Source organism: Notothenia rossii (assembly GCF_949606895.1).
Source record: "Notothenia rossii genome assembly, chromosome: 4".
NCBI lineage: Eukaryota > Metazoa > Chordata > Actinopteri > Perciformes > Nototheniidae > Notothenia > Notothenia rossii.
Genome location: NC_136902.1, coordinates 203,136 through 222,565, shown reverse-complemented (window position 1 = coordinate 222,565; position 19,430 = coordinate 203,136). Strand labels below are relative to the sequence as shown.

The following is a 19,430-nucleotide window of genomic DNA, read 5'->3' as shown; positions in this document are numbered from 1 at the left end:
TGTGATGTACAGTCTGACATGTGATGTACAGTGTAACATGTGATGTATAAAATGTGATGTATAACATGTGATGTACAGTGTAACATGTGATGTACAGTGTAACATGTGATGTATAACATGTGATGTACAGTATAACATGTGACGTACAGTGTAACATGTGATGTATAAAATGTGATGTATAACATGTGATGTACAGTGTAACATGTGATGTACAGTGTAACATGTGATGTATAACATGTGACGTACAGTGTAAGATGTGATGTATAACACGTGACGTACAGTGTAACATGTGATGTATAACATGTGATGTATAACATGTGACGTACAGTGTGAGATGTGATGTATAACACGTGACGTACAGTGTAACATGTGATGTATAACATGTGATGTATAACATGTGATGTACAGTATAACATGTGATGTACAGTGTAACATGTGATGTATAACATGTGATGTACAGTGTAACATGTGATGTATAACATGTGATGTACAGTATAAAATGTGACGTACAGTGTGACATGTGATGTACAGTGTAACATGTGATGTATAACATGTGATGTATAACATGTGACGTACAGTGTAACATGTGATGTACAGTGTAACATGTGATGTATAACATGTGATGTACAGTGTGACATGTGATGTACAGTATAATATGTGATGTACAGTGTGACATGTGATGTATAACATGTGACGTACAGTGTAACATGTGATGTACAGTGTAACATGTGATGTACAGTGTAACATGTGACGTATAACATGTGATGTACAGTGTAACATGTGATGTACAGTATAACATGTGACGTACAGTGTGACATGTGATGTACAGTGTAACATGTGATGTATAACATGTGATGTACAGTGTGACATGTGATGTACAGTGTGACATGTGATGTACAGTATAACATGTGACGTACAGTGTGACATGTGATGTACAGTATAACATGGTATGTACAGTGTGACATGTGATGTACAGTGTGACATGTGATGTACAGTATAAAATGTGATGTACAGTGTGACATGTGATGTACAGTGTAACATGTGATGTGATGTGTAACATGTGATGTACAGTATAACATGTGATGTAGAGTGTAACATGTGATGTACAGTATGACATGTGATGTACAGTATAACATGTGATGTACAGTGTAACATGGGATGTGATGTGTAACATGTGATGTACAGTATGACATGTGATTTACAGTGTGACATGTGATGTACAGTGTAACATGTGATGTGATGTGTAACATGTGATGTACAGTGTGACATGTGATTTACAGTGTGACATGTGATGTACAGTGTAACATGTGATGTGATGTGTAACATGTGATGTACAGTATGACATGTGATTTACAGTGTGACATGTGATGTACAGTGTAACATGTGATGTGATGTGTAACATGTGATGTACAGTATGACATGTGATTTACAGTGTGACATGTGATGTACAGTGTGACATGTGATGTACAGTGTAACATGGGATGTACAGTATGACATGTGATGTGTAACATGTGATGTATAGTATGACATGTGATGTACAGTATGACATGTGATGTACAGTGTAACATGTGATGTACAGTATAACATGTGATGTACAGTATGAAATGTGATGTACAGTATAACATGTGATGTACAGTATGAAATGTGATGTACAGTATAACACTTGATGTACAATATAACATGTGATGTACAGTATGACATGTGATGTACAGTATAACATGTGATGTATAACATGTGATGTACAGTGTAACATGTGATGTACAGTATGACCTGTGATGTACAGTATAGCATGTGATGTATAACATGTGATGCACAGTGTGACATGTGATGTACAGTGTGACATGTGATGTACAGTGTGACATGTGATGTACAGTGTAACATGTGATGTACAGTGTAACATGTGATGTATAACATGTGACTTACAGTGTAACATGTGATGTATAACATGTGATGTACAGTGTAAAATGTGATGTATAACATGTGATGTACAGTGTAACATGTGATGTACAGTGTAACATGTGATGTATAACATGTGATGTGTAACATGTGATGTACAGTATAACATGTGATGTACAGTGTAAAATGTGATGTACAGTATAACATGATATGTACAGTGTGCCATGTGATGTGTAACATGTGATGTACAGTGTAACATGTGATGTATAACATGTGATGTACAGTGTAACATGTGATGTACAGTGTAACATGTGATGTATAACATGTGACTTACAGTGTAACATGTGATGTATAACATGATATGTACAGTGTAACATGTGATGTGTAACATGTGATGTACAGTGTAACATGTGATGTATAACATGTGATGTACAGTGTAACATGTGATGTACAGTGTAACAAGTGATGTATAACATGTGATGTGTAACATGTGATGTACAGTATAACATGTGATGTACAGTGTAAAATGTGATGTACAGTATAACATGATATGTACAGTGTGCCATGTGATGTACAGTGTAACATGTGATGTACAGTATAACATGTGATGTACAGTATAACATGTGACGTACAGTGTAACATGTGATGTATAACATGTGATGTAGAGTGTAACATGTGATGTATAACATGTGATATACAGTGTAACATGTGATGTGACGTATACCATGTGATGTGACGTATAACATGTGATGTACAGTGTAACTTGTGATGTATAACATGTGATGTACAGTGTAACATGTGATGTACAGTATAACATGTGACGTACAGTGTAACATGTGATGTATAACATGTGATGTACAGTATAACATGTGATGTGACGTATACCATGTGACGTACAGTGTGACATGTGATGTACAGTGTAACATGTGATGTATAACATGTGATGTACAGTGTAACATGTGATGTACAGTGTAACATGTGATGTATAACATGTGATGTACAGTGTAACATGTGATGTATAACATGTGATGTACAGTATAACATGTGATGTGACGTATACCATGTGACGTACAGTGTGACATGTGATGTACAGTGTAACATGTGATGTATAACATGTGATGTACAGTATAACATGTGATGTGACGTATACCATGTGACGTACAGTGTGACATGTGATGTACAGTGTAACATGTGATGTATAACATGTGATGTACAGTGTAACATGTGATGTATAACATGTGATGTACAGTATAACATGTGATGTGACGTATACCATGTGACGTACAGTGTGACATGTGATGTACAGTGTAACATGTGATGTATAACATGTGATGTACAGTGTAACATGTGATGTACAGTGTAACATGTGATGTACAGTGTAACATGTGATGTAATGTTTGCAGTAATCAGATTCGGACTCGGACTCTGACACTTTGTAGTTTATTGAAACGTTCCATTGATTTAACACAGCGTCTCCATAGCAACAAGTCACACAACCACACTTACACAAATCATTTTCACTGTCATCACCATCGCCATGGTTACTGATGCATCACACAGGAAGTCACATCACAGAGGAGAATCACGAAGAAGAACGGAAGATAAAAACAGAACAAGAAGAAACACCAGAGGAGTGATGACACACACACACACACTCACACACACCTGTACAGGAGCTACAACACGAGCAGGAAACACGGCACCATGCGGAGGAACAAACTTCACTTTCCCAGGAAAACCAACAAAGAAGAAGCATCACGATTTCAGACCCGGAAACTTTACGTAAACAAAACAGCTCACGGCTGCTGCTGATTGGCTGAGAGCCGAGGGGGCGGGGTGCAAACGCCCGTCTGAAGATTTAGAGACACAACAGTTTTCATGTTTTTATAAATAAAATCTTAACAATTAAAGTAATAATAAATATAAATAATAACTAGTTAATAATAAATAATAAATATAAATAATAACTAGTTAATAATACATAATACATATAAATAATAACTAGTAAATAGTCAATCATAAATAATAAGTAGTCAATAATAAATATTAAGATTTTCAGACGGGCCTTTGTTTTGGTAACTGTAAGACCGGACGCCATTTTGGATCCAGCGTCACCACGGAGACCGGCTGAGTGACATCACTCCCTGTGTTGATATTTACATGCAGCAAGACAAACAGCACAGCTGGTAGGTGATGTCATCAGAACGGACGCACTGCTCCGTGGTGATTGGCTGCTAAGGATCCTGGGGGCGGGGCATACAGAGGGAGGGGGCAGGTCATTGGCTAATAGAAACATGGAACAGCTGGTCTATATATATTCTGTTAATGACACACACACACACACACACACACACACACACACACACTCATTAATATCGTTAGCATCGTCAGCTTTGTTCAAGTCGTGGATTTATAATTTATTTTTATAATTTATACATCGATTCATTATAGTGAACATCTAACCCCCCCCACCCCCCTTTAAGCCCCGCCCACCACCCGGGAACAGACAGACAGGAGTGTTGCATTGTGGGTAGGTTGCAGGCGACCCACTGTGGATTCACTCCGACGATTTCTGTGATGGAAAGACAAACAATGTGAAAAAATCTGATTAGAATAAGAGTTAATGAGTTAATGAGTTAATGAGTTAATCAGGGACTCACCTGCTTCCTGTACGCTCACATCTGATTGGAGAAGGAGGTTGGCGCCCCCTGCTGGGCGTAACCCTGCCCGTACTCTGCATCCTGCTGGACCACAAACACAACATGAGTACACACTACTGAGTACAACTTGCTACCCCTTTCTCTCAACCTATCCTAAGAGAGGGCATGTGCGTAGACACGTTAGCTTAGCTGCTATAGGCTCGGACTGTCGGGGGGGCACCTTACTCCCTCCTTCTGTCTGTCTGTACCTGTGCTCTCATGTTCCGATTAACCCAGCTTCGTGGCTGAACCTGTCTCTGCGGTCCTGCCTGACTCTCACCATACTACTTCCCTGATGGCTCCCAGAGGATTGCTGACATCCTCGTGGATTCATCTTATTATTATAGACACATGCATTTCCTAACATTTGGTCTACCTACGCTGTAAAATGTATGTATTATCTACAATCTGAGTACACACTACTGCAGTACAATCTGAGTACACACTAGTGCAGTATAATCTGAGTACACACTGCTGCAGTACAATCTGAGTACACACTACTGCAGTACAATCTGAGTACACACTAGTGCAGTACAATCTGAGTACACACTAGTGCAGTACGGTTGTGTATTTGTAAGTGTTTCTTGTGTATTAATACCTGGTTTTGTACCTGTGTACCTGTGTATGAGTGCCTGTGTATGAGTACCTGTGTATCTGTGTATTAGTACCTGTGTACCTGTGTATTAGTACCTGGTTGTAGCCCTGCTGGTTGAGTACCTGTGTATGAGTACCTGTGTACCTGTGTATGAGTACCTGTGTATCTGTGTATTAGTACCTGTGTACCTGTGTATTAGTACCTGGTTGTAGCCCTGCTGGCTGTACTCCGGCTGGTTGTGTACCTGTGTATGAGTACCTGTGTACCTGTGTATGAGTACCTGTGTATCTGTGTATTAGTACCTGTGTACCTGTGTATTAGTACCTGGTTGTAGCCCTGCTGGCTGTACTCCGGCTGGTTGTGTACCTGTGTATGAATACCTGTGTACCTATGTATGAGTACCTGTGTATCTGTGTATTAGTACCTGGTACTCGGGCTGGTACCCCCCCCCCTGGGTCCCGGCGTAGGGGTCCTGCTCGTAACCCCCCCCCTGCTGGGCCTCGGGGGCTGGCTTCTCCTGTGGGGGGGGGGGGGGGTCGCATGAAGGGGGCGATGATGCCCGTCTCTTTGAACACGAACCAGAGGTTTCCCACCCAGAGGACCAGGTTAATGAAGCCAAACGCCTGCAAGACAAGGAGCAGGGCATAGTAAACAGGTTAATAAAGCCAAACGCCTGCAATACAAGGAGCAGGGCACAGTAAACAGGTTAATGAATCCTGTGAGACAAGGAGCAGGGCACAGTGACCAGGATAATGAATCCTATGAGACAAGGAGCAGGGCATAGTGACCAGGCTAAGGAAGCCTGCGAGACAAGGAGCAGGGCACAGTGACCAGGTTAATGAATCCTGCGAGACAAGGAGCAGGTTACAGTGACCAGGTTAATGAAGCCTGCGAGACAAGGAGCAGGGCACAGTCACCAAGTTAATGAATCCTGCGAGACAAGAAGCAGGGCACAGTGACCAGGTTAATGAAGCCTGCGAGACAAGAAGCAGGGCACAGTGACCAGGTTAATGAAGCCTACGAGACAAGGAGCAGGGCACAGTGACCAGGTTAATGAAGCCAGTGAGACAAGGAGCAGGGCACAGTGACCAGGTTAATGAATCCTGCTAGACAAGGAGCAGGGCACAGTGACCAGGTTAATTAAGCCTGCGAGACAAGGAGCAGGGCACAGTGACCAGGTTAATGAAGCCTACGAGACAAGGAGCAGGGCACAGTGACCAGGTTAATGAAGCCTACGAGACAAGAAGCAGGGCACAGTGACCAGGTTACTGTCCTATAGTATGAATTGGAATGATTTCATACCTGTTATTCTCTTGTTTTTTATAACTATAATGATCATAGTTATCAGAGTATCTCAGTCTGAGCTGTAGTTATCAGAGCCTCTCAGTCTGAGCTGTAGTTATCTCTCTCAGTCTGAGCTGTAGTTATCAGAGCCTCTCAGTCTGAGCTGTAGTTATCTCTCTCAGTCTGAGCTGTAGTTATCAGAGCCTCTCAGTCTGAGCTGTAGTTATCAGAGTCTCTCAGTCTGAGCTGTAGTTATCAGTCTCTCAGTCTGAGCTGTAGTTATCAGAGCCTCTCTGTCTGAGCTGTAGTTATCAGAGTCTCTCAGTCTGAGCTGTAGTTATCAGTCTCTCTTTCTGAGCTGTAGTTATCAGAGTCTCAGTCTGAGCTGAAGTTATCAGAGCCTCTCAGTCTGAGCTGTAGTTATCAGAGTCTCTCAGTCTGAGCTGTAGTTATCAGCCTCTCAGTCTGAGCTGTAGTTATCAGAGCCTCTCAGTCTGAGCTGTAGTTATCAGAGTCTCTCAGTCTGAGCTGTAGTTATCAGCCTCTCAGTCTGAGCTGTAGTTATCAGAGTCTCTCAGTCTGAGCTGTAATTATCAGAGTCTCTCAGTCTGAGCTGTAGTTATCAGCCTCTCAGTCTGAGCTGTAGTTATCAGAGCCTCTCAGTCTGAGCTGTAGTTATCAGAGTCTCTCAGTCTGAGCTGTAGTTATCAGCCTCTCAGTCTGAGCTGTAGTTATCAGAGCCTCTCAGTCTGAGCTGTAGTTATCAGCCTCTCAGTCTGAGCTGTAGTTATCAGAGCCTCTCAGTCTGAGCTGTAGTTATCTCTCTCAGTCTGAGCTGTAGTTATCAGAGTCTCTCAGTCTGAGCTGTAGTTATCTCTCTCAGTCTGAGCTGTAGTTATCAGAGCCTCTCAGTCTGAGCTGTAGTTATCAGAGTCTCTCAGTCTGAGCTGTAGTTATCAGAGTCTCTCAGTCTGAGCTGTAGTTATCAGAGTCTCTCAGTCTGAGCTGTAGTTATCAGAGTCTCTCAGTCTGAGCTGTAGTTATCAGAGTCTCTCAGTCTGAGCTGTAGTTATCAGAGTCTCTCAGTCTGAGCTGTAGTTATCAGAGCCTCTCAGTCTGAGCTGTAGTTATCAGAGCCTCTCAGTCTGAGCTGTAGTTATCAGAGCCTCTCAGTCTGAGCTGTAGTTATCAGAGCCTCTCAGTCTGAGCTGTAGTTATCAGAGTCTCAGTCTGAGCTGTAGTTATCAGAGTCTCTCAGTCTGAGCTGTAGTTATCAGAGTCTCTCAGTCTGAGCTGTAGTTATCAGCGTCTCTCAGTCTGAGCTGTAGTTATCAGAGTCTCTCAGTCTGAGCTGTAGTTATCAGAGCCTCTCAGTCTGAGCTGTAGTTATCAGAGTCTCTCAGTCTGAGCTGTAGTTATCTCTCTCAGTCTGAGCTGTAGTTATCAGAGCCTCTCAGTCTGAGCTGTAGTTATCAGAGCCTCTCAGTCTGAGCTGTAATTATCAGCCTCTCAGTCTGAGCTGTAGTTATCAGAGTCTCTCAGTCTGAGCTGTAGTTATCAGAGTCTCTCAGTCTAAGCTGTAGTTATCAGAGTCTCTCAGTCTGAGCTGTAGTTATCAGAGTCTCTCAGTCTGAGCTGTAGTTATCAGAGTCTCTCAGTCTGAGCTGTAGTTATCAGAGTCTCTCAGTCTGAGCTGTAGTTATCAGAGTCTCTCAGTCTAAGCTGTAGTTATCAGAGCCTCTCAGTCTGAGCTGTAGTTATCAGAGTCTCTCAGTCTGAGCTGTAGTTATCAGAGTCTCTCAGTCTGAGCTGTAGTTATCAGAGCCTCTCAGTCTGAGCTGTAGTTATCAGAGTCTCTCAGTCTGAGCTGTAGTTATCAGAGTCTCTCAGTCTGAGCTGTAGTTATCAGAGTCTCTCAGTCTGAGCTGTAGTTATCAGAGTCTCTCAGTCTGAGCTGTAGTTATCAGAGTCTCTCAGTCTGAGCTGTAGTTATCAGAGCCTCTCAGTCTGAGCTGTAATTATCAGCCTCTCAGTCTGAGCTGTAGTTATCAGAGTCTCTCAGTCTGAGCTGTAGTTATCAGAGTCTCTCAGTCTAAGCTGTAGTTATCAGAGTCTCTCAGTCTGAGCTGTAGTTATCAGAGTCTCTCAGTCTGAGCTGTAGTTATCAGAGTCTCTCAGTCTGAGCTGTAGTTATCAGCCTCTCAGTCTGAGCTGTAGTTATCAGAGTATCTCAGTCTGAGCTGTAGTTATCAGAGTCTCTCAGTCTAAGCTGTAGTTATCAGAGTCTCTCAGTCTGAGCTGTAGTTATCAGAGTCTCTCAGTCTGAGCTGTAGTTATCAGAGTCTCTCAGTCTGAGCTGTAGTTATCAGAGTCTCTCAGTCTGAGCTGTAGTTATCAGAGTCTCTCAGTCTGAGCTGTAGTTATCAGAGTCTCTCAGTCTGAGCTGTAGTTATCAGAGTCTCTCAGTCTGAGCTGTAGTTATCAGCCTCTCAGTCTGAGCTGTAGTTATCAGAGTCTCAGTCTGAGCTGTAGTTATCAGAGTCTCTCAGTCTGAGCTGTAGTTATCAGCCTCTCAGTCTGAGCTGTAGTTATCAGAGTCTCAGTCTGAGCTGTAGCTATCAGAGTCTCTCAGTCTGAGCTGTAGATATCTCTCTCAGTCTGAGCTGTAGTTATCAGCCTCTCAGTCTGAGCTGTAGTTATCAGAGCCTCTCAGTCTGAGCTGTAGTTATCAGAGTCTCTCAGTCTGAGCTGTAGTTATCAGAGTCTCTCAGTCTGAGCTGTAGTTATCAGAGCCTCTCAGTCTGAGCTGTAGTTATCAGCCTCTCAGTCTGAGCTGTAGTTATCAGAGTCTCTCAGTCTGAGCTGTAGTTATCAGAGCCTCTCAGTCTGAGCTGTAGTTATCAGAACCTCTCAGTCTGAGCTGTAGTTATCAGAGTCTCTCAGTCTGAGCTGTAGTTATCAGAGCCTCTCAGTCTGAGCTGTAGTTATCAGAGTCTCTCAGTCTGAGCTGTAGTTATCAGAGTCTCTCAGTCTGAGCTGTAGTTATCAGAGTCTCTCAGTCTGAGCTGTAGTTATCAGAGCCTCTCAGTCTGAGCTGTAGTTATCAGAGTCTCTCAGTCTGAGCTGTAGTTATCAGAGTCTCTCAGTCTGAGCTGTAGTTATCAGCCTCTCAGTCTGAGCTGTAGTTATCAGAGTCTCTCAGTCTGAGCTGTAGTTATCAGTCTCTCAGTCTGAGCTGTAGTTATCAGAGTCTCTCAGTCTGAGCTGTAGTTATCAGAGTCTCAGTCTGAGCTGTAGTTATCAGAGTCTCTCAGTCTGAGCTGTAGTTATATGTTATATGATATATAATATAAATGCTCCTCACCACGGAGGTGTTGAGTCCGCTCATCACCGGCTCGTGCACCTCTCTGCAGGCGTTGCCCTCCAGCTCGCAGGCAGAGATCATAGTGATGACCTCATCAGGGTCCGTTGCTGTCTTCACGTCAGACAGACCTTTAGCCCACGCTGCAGAACTGACCAACCAGAGGAAGGCAAAGACTGAGGTCACACCCAGATCCTACACACACAGAGAGAGAGACACACACACACACAGAGAGAGAGAGAGACACACACACACACACACACACAGAGAGAGAGAGAGAGAGAGAGAGAGAGAGAGATACATACACACAGAGAGAGAGACACACACACACACAGAGAGAGAGAGAGAGACACACACACACACAGAGAGAGAGAGAGAGAGACATACACACAGAGAGAGAGAGACACACACACACAGAGAGAGAGAGACACACACACACACAGAGAGAGAGAGAGAGAGAGACATACACACAGAGAGAGAGAGAGAGAGACACACACACAGAGAGAGAGAGAGAGACATACACACAGAGAGAGAGAGACACACATATAGAAACACACACACACACACACACACACACACACACACACACACACACACACACACACACACAGTACACAGTTATTAGCTTCTTTACCAAATCACTGGACGGACAAACAGCTTTTAAACAGTTCTTTAGTTTTTGGAGACACAACGGATTATTGTGTAAAAAGTGCTTTTTGAAAAGTTCAGATGTAATTTCTGTAAAATTAGAGAATGTGAAATATAATTCCAGGTGTTTGAGAGGAGGACTCACGATGAGCGGGCCCTTGTTGTTCTCCTTGTATTTCTCGAAGAAGAAGACGTAGACGCTGAGCGCGGCTGTGGCGTAAAGGAAGGCGAAGACTCCGATGGTGACGAAGAACTCAGCGGAGGAAGAGTAGTCCCCGACCAGGAAGAAGCGCTCCGTGTCAATGCCCTTACAGGTGGGGGCATCGAAATACACCTGATGCAGCCTGGAGACAGGGAGTTAGCACGTTAGCACATTAGCATCACAGTACAGCTGGTGCAGCCTGAAGGGAGTTAGCACGTTAGCATCATAATACACCTGGTGCAGCCTGACAGAGGACAGGGAGTTAGCTCGTTAACATCATCATACACCTGGTGTAGCCTGAAGGGAGTTAGCACGTTAGCAGGTTAGCATTATAGTACACCTGGTGCAGCCTGACCGGAGACAGGGAGTTAGCACGTTAGCAGGTTAGCATCATAGTACACCTGGTGCAGCCTGACCGGAGACAGGGAGTTAGCACATTAGCAGGTTAGCATCACAGTACACCTGGTGCAGCCTGGAGACAGGGAGTTAGCACGTTAGTACATTAGCATCACAGTACAGCTGGTGCAGCCTGAAGGGAGTTATCACGTTAGCATCATAATACACCTGGTGCAGCCTGGAGACAGGGGGTTTGCACGTTAGCATCATAATACACCTGGTGCAGCCTGACAGAGGACAGGGAGTTAGCTCGTTAACATCATCATACACCTGGTGTAGCCTGAAGGGAGTTTGCACGTTAGCAGGTTAGCATTATAGTACACCTGGTGCAGCCTGACCGGAGACAGGGAGTTAGCACGTTAGCAGGTTAGCATCATAGTACACCTGGTGCAGCCTGACCGGAGACAGGGAGTTAGCACATTAGCAGGTTAGCATCACAGTACACCTGGTGCAGCCTGGAGACAGGGAGTTAGCGCGTTAGTACATTAGCATCACAGTACAGCTGGTGCAGCCTGAAGGGAGTTAGCACGTTAGCATCATAATACACCTGGTGCAGCCTGGAGACAGGGGGTTAGCACGTTAGCATCATAATACACCTGGTGCAGCCTGACAGAGGACAGGGAGTTAGCTCGTTAACATCATCATACACCTGGTGTAGCCTGAAGGGAGTTTGCACGTTAGCAGGTTAGCATCACAGTACACCTGGTGCAGCCTGACCGGAGACAGGGAGTTAGCACGTTAGCAGGTTAGCATCACAGTACACCTGGTGCAGCCTGACCGGAGACAGGGAGTTAGCACGTTAGCAGGTTAGCATCACAGTACACCTGGTGCAGTCTGACCGGAGACAGGGAGTTAGCACGTTAGCAGGTTAGCATTATAGTACACCTGGTGCAGCCTGACCGGAGACAGGGAGTTAGCACGTTAGCATGTTAGCATCACAGTACACCTGGTGCAGCCTGACCGGAGACAGGGAGTTAGCACGTTAGCAGGTTAGCATCATAGTACACCTGGTGCAGCCTGACCGGAGACAGGGAGTTAGCACATTAGCAGGTTAGCATCACAGTACACCTGGTGCAGCCTGACCGGAGACAGGGAGTTAGCACATTAGCAGGTTAGCATCACAGTACACCTGGTGCAGCCTGGAGACAGGGAGTTAGCACGTTAGCACATTAGCATCACAGTACAGCTGGTGCAGCCTGAAGGGAGTTAGCACGTTAGCATCATAATACACCTGACGCAGCCTGGAGACAGGGAGTTAGCACGTTAGCACATTAGCATCACAGTACAGCTGGTGCAGCCTGAAGGGAGTTTGCACGTTAGCATCATAATACACCTGGTGCAGCCTGGAGACAGGGAGTTAGCACGTTAGCACATTAGCATCACAGTACAGCTGGTGCAGCCTGAAGGGAGTTTGCACGTTAGCATCATAATACACCTGGTGCAGCCTGAAGGGAGTAAGCGCGTTAGCAGGTTAGCATCACAGTACACCTGGTGCAGCCTGACCGGAGACAGGGAGTTAGCACATTAGCAGGTTAGCATCACAGTACACCTGGTGCAGCCTGACCGGAGACAGGGAGTTAGCACGTTAGCAGGTTAGCATCACAGTACACCTGGTGCAGCCTGACCGGAGACAGGGAGTTTGCACGTTAGCAGGTTAGCATCACAGTACACCTGGTGCAGCCTGACCGGAGACAGGGAGTTTGCACGTTAGCAGGTTAGCATCACAGTACACCTGGTGCAGTCTGACTCAGGAAAGGGAGTTAACACGTTAACATAGGTTCTGTCTGTATAAATAAAGTTTAACAGAGGTTTGTTCTGTCTGTATAAATAAAGTTTAACAGAGGTTTGTTCTGTCTGTATAAATAAAGTTGTACCTGAAGGGATACTCAAACTCGACCTCGATCCTCAAGTCGCTGTCGGTCCGGTTCTTACACTCAACCTCCATCTTGAACATCCCAGAGTAGCTTCCACAGGTGGAGAAGGCAAAGATAGCAAAGAACTGCAGGAGAAGAAGGGGAGGAGGAGGAAGAAGGGGAAGAGGAGGAAGAGGAGGAAAAGAAAGAGGAGGAAAAGGAAGAGGAGGAAGAGGATGAGGAGGAGGAAGAGGAGGACACATGAAAACAAGTGTAAGAGCATCGAAACATCTCTGAGTAAAATGTTGTTTTCTGATCTGTTGTTTGTGCAGCGCTGCATCATGGGAGTTGTAGTGTTTCATCAGGTTGTGTTTATAATCAGGACGTTTTCTCAAAGGCAAGTCAGAAATCAAGCACAACATTTAGAGGAACACCCTGATCTCACTGCGGCTGAAACATCACGATTCTATCTATAAACACGTACACACACACACACACACACACACACACACACACACACACACACACACACACACACACACACACACACACACACACACACACACACACACACACACACACACACACACACACACACACACATACACACACACACACACACACACACACACACACACTGAGCAGATGGTCACAGTCAGTGTGTGTCTGTGTGTGTGTGTGTGGGTGTGTGTGTGTGTGTGTGCACGAAGGTTCTGCAGGAACATTTTTGCCATCCTATATCGAAGTGTTTGTGAATATTCATATCACATTAAAAACATTATTGAAACATGTTCAGTATGCAGTGTTTCCCCTAGGACTGAGTCATAGCAGCGGTGCTAAGGCACGCGGGCCCAGCCAAATGTGAGCGCGGAATTTTTTTGCGCGTGCGAAGTGCGCCCCGCCAATATGTTTCTAGGTGTCTGCCAGCACAAGAAAGGCTCTTGAAGCCTAGTACATACAGTGGCAATGTCTCAAGATATAGCAAAATACACCTTTGTTGAACATAAAGTAACACAAATACTACAAATCCACATAACAATCAAAAATCAAAAAAGGGCTCTACTTTAAAGAGTCCTCTCCTGCTGATGTTCAGGTGTATATCAGTATGTAGTGTCTCTACTTTAAAGAGTCCTCTGCTGCTGATGTTCAGGTGTATATCAGAATGTAGTGTCTCTACTTTAAAGAGTCCTCTCCTGCTGATGTTCAGGTGTATATCAGTATGTAGTGTCTCTGCTTTAAAGAGTCCTCTCCTGCTGATGTTCAGGTGTATATCAGTATGTAGTGTCTCTACTTTAAAGAGTCCTCTCCTGCTGATGTTCAGGTGTATATCAGTATGTAGTGTCTCTACTTTAAAGAGTCCTCTCCTGCTGATGTTCAGGTGTATATCAGTATGTAGTGTCTCTACTTTAAAGAGTCCTCTCCTGCTGATGTTCAGGTGTATATCAGTATGTAGTGTTTCTACTTTAAAGAGTCCTCTCCTGTTGATGTTCAGGTGTATATCAGTATGTAGTGTCTCTACTTTAAAGAGTCCTCTCCTGCTGATGTTCAGGTGTATATCAGTATGTAGTGTTTCTACTTTAAAGAGTCCTCTCCTGTTGATGTTCAGGTGTATATCAGTATGTAGTGTCTCTACTTTAAAGAGTCCTCTCCTGCTGATGTTCAGGTGTATGTCAGTATGTAGTGTCTCTACTTTAAAGAGTCCTCTCCTGCTGATGTTCAGCTGTATATCAGTATGTAGTATCTCTACTTTAAAGAGTCCTCTCCTGCTGATGTTCAGGTGTATATCAGTATGTAGTGTCTCTACTTTAAAGAGTCCTCTCCTGCTAATGTTTAGGTGTATATCAGTATGTGGTGTCTCTACTTTAAAGAGTCCTCTCCTGATGTTCAGGTGTATAGTGTCTACTTTAAAGAGTCCCCTCTCCTAATGTTCAGGTGTATAGTGTCTCCACTTTAAAGAGTCCCCTCTCCTGATGTTCAGGTGTATAGTGTCTCCACTTTAAAGAGTCCCCCTCTCCTGATGTTCAGGTGTATACTGTCTCCACTTTAAAGAGTCCCCTCCTGCTGATGTTCAGGTGTATAGCATATCTACTTTAAAGAGTCCTCTCCTGATGTTCAGGTGTATAGTGTCTCTACTTTAAAGAGTCCCCTCTTCTGATGTTCAGGTGTATAGTGTCTCCACTCTAAAGAGTCCCCTCTCCTGATGTCCAGGTGTATACTGTCTCTACTTTAAAGAGTCCCCTCTCCTGATGTTCAGGTGTATAGTGTCTCCACTTTAAAGAGTCCCCTCTCCTGATGTTCAGGTGTATAGTGTCTCCACTTTAAAGAGTCCCCTCTCCTGCTGTTCAGGTGTATAGTGTCTCCACTTTAAAGAGTCCCCTCTCCTGATGTTCAGGTGTATAGTGTCTCCACTTTAAAGAGTCCCCTCTCCTGCTGTTCAGGTGTATAGTGTCTCCACTTTAAAGAGTCCCCTCTCCTGATGTTCAGGTGTATAGTGTCTCCACTTTAAAGAGTCCCCTCTCCTGCTGTTCAGGTGTATAGTGTCTCCACTTTAAAGAGTCCCCTCTCCTGGTGTTCAGGTGTATACTGTCTCCACTTTAAAGAGTCCCCTCTCCTGCTGTTCAGGTGTATAGTGTCTCCACTTTAAAGAGTCCCCTCTCCTGATGTTCAGGTGTATAGTGTCTCCACTTTAAAGAGTCCCCTCTCCTGCTGTTCAGGTGTATAGTGTCTCCACTTTAAAGAGTCCCCTCTCCTGATGTTCAGGTGTATACTGTCTCCACTTTAAAGAGTCCCCTCTCCTGATGTTCAGGTGTATACTGTGTCCACTTTAAAGAGTCCCCTCCTGCTGATGTTCAGGTGTATAGTGTCTGCACTTTAAAGAGTACTCACCCATTGCAAGGCCTTGATGAACCCCAGAGGAACCTTCAGGACTCTGAACTGCCCCTGGGCCACCAGCTGCACAAATACAACACTGTTAATATCACAACAACAACAACAACAACAACAATCATAATAACAATACGAATACGTAAAATGGAAAAAATAACCCAACAACAATATGACATCAAAATAATTAAAATATATAATAATACACTTTATTGTATTAATACAAAGCGTTATGACCCTTTAATGCGTGAACCAATCAAACCCCTTCTGATCAGAACAAAATGTAAACATCAGTTATCAATATATATAAATATATATATATATATATATATATATATATATATATAAATAATATTATAAAGTATAAATAAAATACATGTAAAGGAAAAGAATGAGATAAAAACAATGTTAAGTTTTCTGAAGCACTGAGAACCAGCTGATCAACTGACTCATTACAGACCGCTACACAGGGTGATCAATAACGTTTAAATGAAGAGTCGGTATGTGATGGCTTTATCAGAGGATCACAAAGTGAAATCAATAACATGAACATTTGAACCAGAATCGTAATGTGATACAGTATCAGGGTATATAGTGTTCATATAATAATATAATAATATAGTATTCATATAATAATAATATAATAATATAGTGTTCATATAATAGTATCTCAGAGTATTTGATGACTCTCCAGTAATAACTGCGTCTCTCTGAAACAGGGAGATCTCACGCAGCTTTCAACCGGGTAGAACCGGTTCGATCCGGGTAGAACCGGGTCGAACCGGGTAGAACCGGGTCGAACCGGGTAGAACCGGGCTGCAAGAACCGCGTAGAACCGGGTCAGACCGGGTAGAACCGGGCTGCAGGAACCGGGTAGAACCGGTTCGCAGGAAGCGGGTAGAACCGGCTAGAACCGGGCTGCAGGAACCGGGTTATTACAGGGTAGAACCGGGTTATTACAGGGTAGAACCGGGTTATTACAGGGTAGAACCGGGTTATTACCGGGTTATTACAGGGTAATATACCCGGGATAAACATGCGATGATAAACAACATGAAGAGACCTGCTCTCTCTGCCATTTTACACACACACACACACACACACACACACACACACACACACACACACACACACACACACACACACACACACACACACACACGCACACAGCTGTGTGAATGCTCCTCCGGGTCCTCCCTAACCTCCCGCAGCCTAACACGCATCCCATAATAACCTCAGCATCCATTAATACCCGAGCATCTGATGAGTGACCTCAGTCTGTATTTAACGTTCATTTCATCAAGTATTTAAAAATCATTACGTTATAAATCTGAGTCTGCAGATCTGTGACGACGCAGAGAACCCGTCTGCTGCTCAGAGTACTGCGGTATCATCACCATCCAAATACACCTTAATGCCCTCAATATACACACAGTTATACTCTGAATATATAGGCTACTGCAATACTCATCAATATACACAGCAATACTGCCTCACCGTCACACTGAGTAGGCCTACTGCGTTATAATATCATCAATATACATTAATGTCCTCACACAGTAATACTCTGAATGCACACACAGTGATACTGCGTTTTAATATCATCAATATACAGTATTAGTCTGGATATAGATACAATACTCTGAGTACACACATTACTCCGCAATATACACAGTATTTAGTCTGGATATAGATACAGTAATACTCTGAAAAGATACACAGTATTACTCTGAATATATACACAGTATTACTCTGAATATATACACAGTATTACTCTGAATATATACACAGTATTACTCTGAATATATACACAGTATTAGTCCGCAATACACACTGTATTACTCCGCAATATACACGGTATTTCTCAGAGTATTTCTCCGTGACGCGGCCTCCGCCGGACAGACTGACGGAGCTCCACCGACACATCGCACCAATACAAGCCGAGAACAGAGCCCCAAACCCGGGGAGGAGAGGGGGGGAGACGGAGGAGAGGAATACATATAGAGATGGAGATTTCTGTACCTGATTCACTACGTCCATCCTGCAGAGACGGGAGAGAAGAGAGGAGTGGGAGAGAGGGGGAGGAGAGAGAAGAGGGGGGGGAGAGAGAGGGAGGAGAGAGAGAGGGGGGAGGGGGAGGAGAGAGAAGAGGGGAGGAGAGAGAAGGAGGAGAGAGAAGAGGGGGGGGGGGGGGGAGAGAGAGAGGGAGGAGAGAGAAGAGGGGGGAGAGAGGGGGAGGAGATAGAGAGTGGGGAGAGAAGAGGGGGGAGAGAGGGGGAGGAGAGAGAGAGGGGGGAGAGAAGAGGGGGGGAGAGAGAAGAGGGGGGGAGAGTGGGAGGAGAGAGAGAGGGGGAGAGAGGGGGAGGGTGTTTGTTTGTGTGTATGTTTGTGTGTGTGTGTGTGTGTGTTTGTGTTTGTGTGTGTGTGTGTTTGTGTGTGCGTGTTTGTGTGCGTGTGTTTGTTTGTTTGTGTGTGTGTGTGTGTGTGTGTGTGTGTGTGTTTGTGTGTGTGTGTGCGTGTGTTTGTTTGTTTGTGTGTGTGTGTGTGTGTGTGTGTGTGTGTGTGTGTGTGTGTATGTTTGTGTGTGTGTGTGCGTGTGTTTGTTTGTTTGTGTGTGTGTGTGTGTGTGTGTGTGTGTGTGTGTATGTTTGTGTGTTACCGTAGTTTTCGGCGTTATCAGAACCTACGAGACTTTTATTTTGTAGCACTCCTAACCGGAAGTGGCTCTAATTGCAGTCAGCTTGAAGGGTCCGCGGCCGGAAGTAGGAAGCAGCGGTAGAGATCCACAGAGTTTCACTGAACTTTAGTAACTTTAGTAACTGTAGTAACTTTAGTAACTTTAGTAACTTTAGTATCTGTAGTATCTATAGAGACTGAATGTCCTCGCTAGACCACGTGCTGCTGCACCAGCTGCCCCCACCCCTCCTCTGGGAGTTCTGCCGCCTGATGGACGGGCTGTCGGACCGTGACTGGACCCGCTTCGGTGAGGAGATTACTTTCACATACTACACTCTATATACACTATACACTGTGTACTTTCATATATATATACACACTATATATAAACTGTGTACTTTCATATATTCACACTAAATATACAATCTGTACTTTAATACATACACTCTGTGCGTTACAATACACTATACAGTCTGTACTTGAATACACACTGTGTACTTTAATATATACACTATAGCCTATATACACACTATATATACACTGTGTACTTTCATATATTCACACTAAATATACAATCTGTACTTTAATACATACACTCTGTGCGTTACAATACACTATACAGTCTGTACTTGAATACACACTGTGTACTTTAATATATACACTATAGCCTATATACACACTATATATACACTGTGTACTTTCATATATTCACACTAAATATACAATATGTACTTTAATACATACACTCTGTGCTTTATAATACAGATACAGTCTTTACTTTAATACACACTCTGTCTGTGGTTTATAGAGTACACAGTCTGAGGTGGGGGGGCTCAGGTAATTCTGCTACTCAGTAACAAAGTGTTAAAGGTCCCATGTCATGGCCATTTCTACTGATCATAGTTCCATTGTCGAGGTCTACTAGAATAGATTCACA

At 43.9% G+C, this 19,430-nt stretch overlaps 2 protein-coding genes across 3 annotated transcripts in view; one reads left to right on the top strand and one right to left on the bottom strand.

Annotated features, from left to right (window-relative positions):
* Nucleotides 1-4,347: 4,347 nt before the first annotated feature.
* On the bottom strand, nucleotides 4,348-17,931 carry LOC307036699 (synaptophysin-like). Its single transcript, XM_079677236.1, is given in 9 exon segments — nucleotides 4,348-4,468; nucleotides 4,557-4,640; nucleotides 5,615-5,725; nucleotides 5,727-5,813; nucleotides 9,839-10,030; nucleotides 10,629-10,827; nucleotides 12,956-13,080; nucleotides 15,821-15,886; nucleotides 17,840-17,931. Coding segments are annotated over 8 exon segments (867 nt in total). The 5' UTR covers nucleotides 17,858-17,931; the 3' UTR covers nucleotides 4,348-4,468; nucleotides 4,557-4,571.
* A 534-nt stretch (nucleotides 17,932-18,465) lies between these two features.
* Nucleotides 18,466-19,430, top strand: part of irak1 (interleukin-1 receptor-associated kinase 1) — a 45,276-nt gene continuing 44,311 nt past the window's right edge. Inside the window, exon 1 of one of the 2 annotated variants that reach the window (XM_079675440.1) lies at nucleotides 18,466-18,800. In XM_079675440.1, coding sequence (XP_079531566.1) covers nucleotides 18,695-18,800 — 106 coding nt within the window. In that variant the 5' untranslated portion in view covers nucleotides 18,466-18,694. The remainder of the gene's footprint in view (nucleotides 18,801-19,430) is intronic. The other variant, XM_079675439.1, reaches the window with a different exon arrangement.